Source organism: Alternaria arborescens (assembly GCF_004154835.1).
Source record: "Alternaria arborescens strain FERA 675 chromosome Unknown contig_26, whole genome shotgun sequence".
In the NCBI taxonomy this organism is placed as follows: Eukaryota; Fungi; Ascomycota; class Dothideomycetes; order Pleosporales; family Pleosporaceae; genus Alternaria; species Alternaria arborescens.
In genome coordinates, this window is record NW_021167881.1 from 1 (window position 1) to 5759 (window position 5759).

At 52.3% G+C, this 5759-nt stretch overlaps 2 protein-coding genes across 2 annotated transcripts; both read right to left on the reverse strand.

Moving 5' to 3' along the window:
* Positions 1–403: 403 nt before the first annotated feature.
* AA0111_g9247 (hypothetical protein) lies at positions 404–3472 on the reverse strand (the record flags this gene model as incomplete). Its single annotated transcript, XM_028655784.1, has 1 exon — positions 404–3472. One exon carries the CDS (start codon positions 3470–3472, stop codon positions 404–406), a length of 3069 nt encoding a protein of 1022 aa, XP_028503139.1.
* A 1084-nt stretch (positions 3473–4556) lies between these two features.
* Positions 4557–5250, reverse strand: AA0111_g9248 (hypothetical protein; the record flags this gene model as incomplete). The annotated part of the gene is made up of 3 exons (XM_028655785.1): positions 4557–4837; positions 4922–5087; positions 5143–5250. 3 exons carry the CDS (start codon positions 5248–5250, stop codon positions 4557–4559), a joined length of 555 nt encoding a protein of 184 aa, XP_028503138.1.
* Between the last annotated feature and the right edge of the window lie 509 nt (positions 5251–5759).

Sequence of the window (5759 nt, forward strand, 5' to 3'; positions counted from 1 at the left end):
GCGAGGTAGGACACAACTCGCGCACATGTACGTAGGATGTAGTAGATATTTCTAAATAAATTAGGCTACTACGAATATTAATTACTGTTCTTAACGGTGCTGCATAGTAGTGCGTAGTTGCAGGTTTGGTTAGGTCTTGGCAAAAAGGTTCCACTCGCTTGAAGGTTCCACTCGCTTGAAGGTTCCACTCGCTTGAAGGTTCCACTCGCTTGTGACCTACGTTAAGGAAAAAGAAGTATTTGTAGTATAGATATCCTGTAAAGCTTATTCCATAACTAAATTGCTGCGAGGCCTCTGTTATGTTTGGTTTGCTTTACATTTGTAGACGTATTGGTGTATTAATGAATGCACTTCTGGTCGCTGTTGTTATGCTGTACATACTAAGAAAACTCATGCATTTCTTCTAACTAACGTTACTACTGTAACCTAGCACTTCTACGAGTACATTAACGGTGGTACTTAGTGACCACAACGCGACCAACCCCCATCCAATAGCCTTGTCCATTCTCCACCTGCGCACCGGTACTGCGACAAGAAGTCCAGCGAGTGTTGCAAGCAAAGTAGCTCCTGATATTACCAAGGTCGTGCTTACGGCGATGTGGTAGGGCCTGAAGTGGACAGACTGATCTGGGTGTTTTTCATGACGATGCTCGCCCTTGGTAATAATCATGTAACACCCGCTCAACCCTACGCCGAGTAAGATGTTCAGCATTGGGCCGCCAAAGCAGGCTGAGAGGGCCATGATGGGGAATCCAAGCCGCGCAACAGTGATATCGGCGACGAGATCACCTAGCGAGTTGCCAACCGCAAAGATAGTCAACCCGAGGATGGCGTCGGACATGTTGAGGATAACACCCAAGGTTCGCAGAACACCAACGACCTCGTTGGCAATAGTGCTGATCCACGCAATGGCGACGGCAAACCCAAGAAAGCAAAGTGCTGAGCGCCAATTCGGCGGGCGATTCGGCGTGGTGGTGAAGAGGATAAATGCAAGAACGCTGAGGGAACCGACCAAAGCGTAGAGCGTATGACGAAGCAAGGTACGTGGGTTGTCGGGTTCAATGTTCGCCCAAAGGACCAGGACGAGGAAGAAGGGAGCTGTAAACACCTGCACAATTACGAGCCAGCGGTTCCATTGTTTTGGCTCGATAGGTGTAGGGATTGTCGGAAGCTGCTCGGGTGACTGTGCTACAGTGTCTGAATCCGTGATATACACCTGCGGTGGTGGTTGACTGGTGGTCGTGCTGAACGATCCACCATTAGGTTGTCGGGGAGAAAGATTCGCGGGCGATTTGGACTTCGATAAGCCCATGTTTGCAGGTGTTTCCGGTGGCAGCACCAGTGATATGCTACGGGTGTGGGAGTCCCCGCTCCCGCTATGCGGCGTGGCTGCGGGTGGTAGACCGAAGTCTAAAGAAAGCTCTGCGTGGCCTCCATCGTTCTCATCTTTTTGCGGCTCGACAACTGGGAGCGTGATGGTGAGTAGGAAGACGGGTAGACTTGCGACGAGGCCCAAGATTTTGTCAAATATGTTCTTGTCCGACCAACTGGTCAACGTCGGGAATAGGGTGGAGATCAGGACGTGTGGAGTTGGTATGATCCCTGAAGGCCACCATTTTGGTATCTTGGCTGCTTCGATATGACCGAATGGATCTCTTGGGAAGAAACTTGACTCAGGTGATGCGCTAGGCGAGGGTAGACGAAGACTCTGGGGTCTAGAAGTGGATTGCGCCGACCAAGGATAATCAGTATAGGCAGGGAATGGTATTGGTGGAGAAGCGGCATCCGGTACGGTCAACTTCAGACTAGGGGGCTGGGATCGAGGATCACTTTCTGTTAGCGGAGTCGAACGAGGGCTCAGTGATGGCGAGATTGTACGGAGGGGTGCTTGATCCTCAGGACCCGGAGGCGCCAGCCTGTTAGGGGAAGGAAGTCGGTCTCTCGGTGCGACAGGACTTGGTGCTCTGGAAGAGCGGGAGGCTGGCGGAGACAACGAAATGGTCGGCGATGGAGGCGCATCCAGCATTCTGCTTGGTTCATTGGGGGTGGCGGATATGAAGGTAATGTCAGGCACGCCTTGTCCCTGCAGCGTGCTCGGGTGTAGGCGGACATTGTCGATGTCATTTGTGGAAACGGCTCGCGCTCGGTTGCCTAGACTCTGCTGGATGTCGAGATTCGGTCGGATCACATGCAGTGATGCATTGGACGCAGTTGGGTTCACATCAAATGGAGGCCGATCCGCTGGGCCTGCTGTTGAGATGTAGTTTTGCTGCTGGGCAGTTGTATAAGTAGGGTCGTCCGAATACCGCCGCAAACTGATTGGCATTGACTGAATGTTGCGCGACTTTTGCAGGGAGGAGAGTACCGCTCTGAACTCCAAAGCTCCCACCAAACTCGGTCGGATGGGAGTATGAGTGTTGCGTCGGGACATGTTCGGGCGATTGACGCGCATGTTATTTGTCAGCTCGCCCATCCAGCGTTCGCGCTCTTCTTCGTTGTCATCGTCGTCCATGGTATTGTCGCCGCCAGCGCGTTCGAGCATAGAAAAGTCGTCGATGGATACGCCGTGGCCCGGGGTCCTGCTACCAGCACTGATTTCATCGTCATGGTACTCTGGAAATTCTTCTTCCTCGCCGCCGGGGGTAACATAATGACTCCTGATGGCGGCTGCCCTCGCTCGTCGCGCCTTCCTCAAATTGAGCCACCAGTGCCAGGCGACGACAAAGGCGACGTAGAAGAGATAAAAGGCCACCATAGTGACCGACTCCCACAGATGCAGTTTCCCGTCAACGATGAAGCCCATGCTGAAGGCAGCCGCGACAAGAAAGAAGCCGACGTCACGAACGAAGCTCTTGCGCGCGACCTGGAATGGGCGAATCAGAGCCATGGAGCCCGAGACAACGGCCGTTATGAAACATGCAGCACCGATGAGCTCGCCTACAGCCAAACTCGCAGCGTGAGTGCGGAAGGCGGCAAAGGTAGAGAAGACATCGGGACTGCCATTGCCAAAGGCAAGCAGTGTCACGCCAGCCAAGCTCTCGCTCATGCCCAGCATGCGCGCAATTGTATTGAGGTTGACGCAGAAGAAGTCGCTCGCGGCAATGCCAATGGTGCTGAAGAGAAGGGCGAGCCAAAGCGTCATGAGGATGAAGGCAAAGGGCTTCGCATGCGGGAGGCGACAGTAATAGAGGGTCAGATAGGATACGACGCCGGCTTCTTCATCGGGACAGTTTGCGCGCACAAAGGCGCATTGGTCTCTGGCGTGGTGAACGAGGCGACACTCCTCGTCCTTGGTGGACAGGTCCCTCTTCTGCAATGCGCCAACTATGGCGTTGCTGTCTGCAGCTTGCGACTTGGCCCATGCTAACAGCGATATGAGGGAGATGGCGAGGATGGTGAGGGCGAAGGGTCGTGCCGAGTAACGTGAGCGGCGCAATCGCTGGGCGTGCTTGAGTATGGTGGAGTCGTCCATGGTCACGACATGTTCTTGGGTGAGTCGGAGGGGCCGCGCGAGGGAGGACGAGGGCGGGTTTTAGGTCGAGGGGAGCGTGAAGGCGGCGACGTGCGATAGCGTAACAGATAGCGGAGGACGGTGCGCGAAGCGTTTGGACTGGATCGGCTGATGCGCGACAGCAATGCGTACGTGTGTGGCAGTGTTGGCGGTTTGCGAAATAACGAACGTCATCGGAGCATGATAGCGATATGGGGAGAGAGGCCCGGACCTTAGAAGTTGGAAAGAAGGGCGACGCGGAGCGATAGAAGCACAAGGTTTCTGGATGACGGCGTTCGTCGCGCTAACAGACATGGCAAAAGTGTGGCGCAGGCATGTGGCTGAGTCTTTTTGTGGGTCGTTAGATCTTCATGGTCTTCCGCCTTCCGCTGTCACACATAAACTCTTCTTTTCGTTTCGCACTCCCAACACTTCAACACGTCCTGCGTTGTTGAAAAAGCGAGAACAGTGTATTGGTGTTGCATTTGATCCAGTTTGTGCGCGTCTACTTTTTCCTTTTCTTTCCTTGACCCCACAAGACACTTCGACGCGGCTCTTGGTTTCTTACCGTTCATCTCCGCCACTCAGGTCATCGCTCAAGGCGCCAATGAATTATCACTGCATACATCTCTCGTACATTATTGGCACCCTGAGATCATGAGAGGCTCGATAGTCTATATACTAGGCAACACCAGCTTTGTCAATGTCATCTAGTAGGCTATGTCTCCGTTACTCGTGAGCTCCTGGCTTTACTCTTTTCGATCGAAAATTCACCAGACCTCTCGATATATGCTTGTCAGTGTGGATAACTTCAACCCGTTGATATTATCACCGTATACAAGACAAGGGTAAAGCGGGTACAGAGACAGTATACCTCACCATGAAGCTTACATTAACTTCTGAAACAAAGCTTCATAGAGACCGAATGGATTGTAAGCATCTAGATGCTCTATGCCTACATCGTAACGCTCAAAACATACTTGTAGTAGGGCCAGGTATGATATATTCCAATAAATATTTACCTTTTCCCCCTAATAGGGTGCATGGCGACCTTCGTTTTACCTTGCTACTGCTCAGAATTCTCGGAGGTACCCGGATAGCCAGCTCCACCTTCAATCCACATCCCTTTGCAGATCTGTATCAGCTCTTGTGAAAGTATAGCCATATCAAGGTCTCTCTTACTGGCACTCGCTAGAGCCTTCCAACCCACCACGTGCTCTGCGCGCGTACTGTCGACGACATAGGTATAGTTGTCGAACTTGTCAGACCCGACAGCAAGCATGGCGTCCATGCCGCTGGCAAATCCGAAGACGGCGAGAAGTTGTTCGTACCTGGCCCAGTTGGCGTCTGTCATGGGTATACTAATTGTGTCTAGACGTAAGTGGAAGAAGTCGGTGGGCGTTCCACACGCAAGTCATACAAGCCACTTACAGACAACGTTCCCAAGAATGCCATCGCGTTCTACGATCGTCTGCAGAGATTCGGCCATATAGCTGTCAATAAAGGCTAAGAGCCTCTCGCGGTTATCTAGATAGAGAGCAGACCCTGTTTCGCGGATTCTACGCAGAGGGCCGAGAAAGAGACGATGCTCTTTGGCCTTGAGGTCAATTAGTTGCACAGCTTGAGAAGTAAAGAGATTGGTCGAGGCTTACATCAGATCCAGGCGTGACTACACGACAAGGCGGAGCTGATTCAGAATTAGGATCCATCCCATCAAACACTGGTGTCTCCCGATTCACACGATTGTGAGCTACTGCCATGCTGTCTGACCCAGTGAAAGGAGTCGTGTTACTGGGTGAAGCATACGTGAGTAGTCTATCATAGGCTGTGCATTTGTCTCCGCCTGAGCAGCCGACGATACGATAGTCACAACGTGATCTGTATGATCCCTTTTCCCACCCATGTTTTGGCGCGCCAGGCGGAATCAACGCGGCCTGACGCATTGAGTGTGCAACCTCTGACGCAACCGAGCCCGCTGCTGTTCTTTGCTCTTGATAAGTGACAACATGGGTAAGAGGTGCTTGCGTGTGCATGAGATTACGCGCTTCGGAGAGCCGGTTGCCAGAATCAGGGTCCGCAAACCGTGTATATTTGAGAGGCTCCACCGACCGCGGAACCGTTGACCAAGATGGAGATGACGAAGTCTCGTCAATGCGATGAGAGATATTCATTTTCTCTAGTTGAACGCGATCGAGACAATTCAAGAATTGCGCTAGATATCCAAGCTATAATATGAGATTTCTTAGGAAGAGTAGTCGGTAAAGCGAGC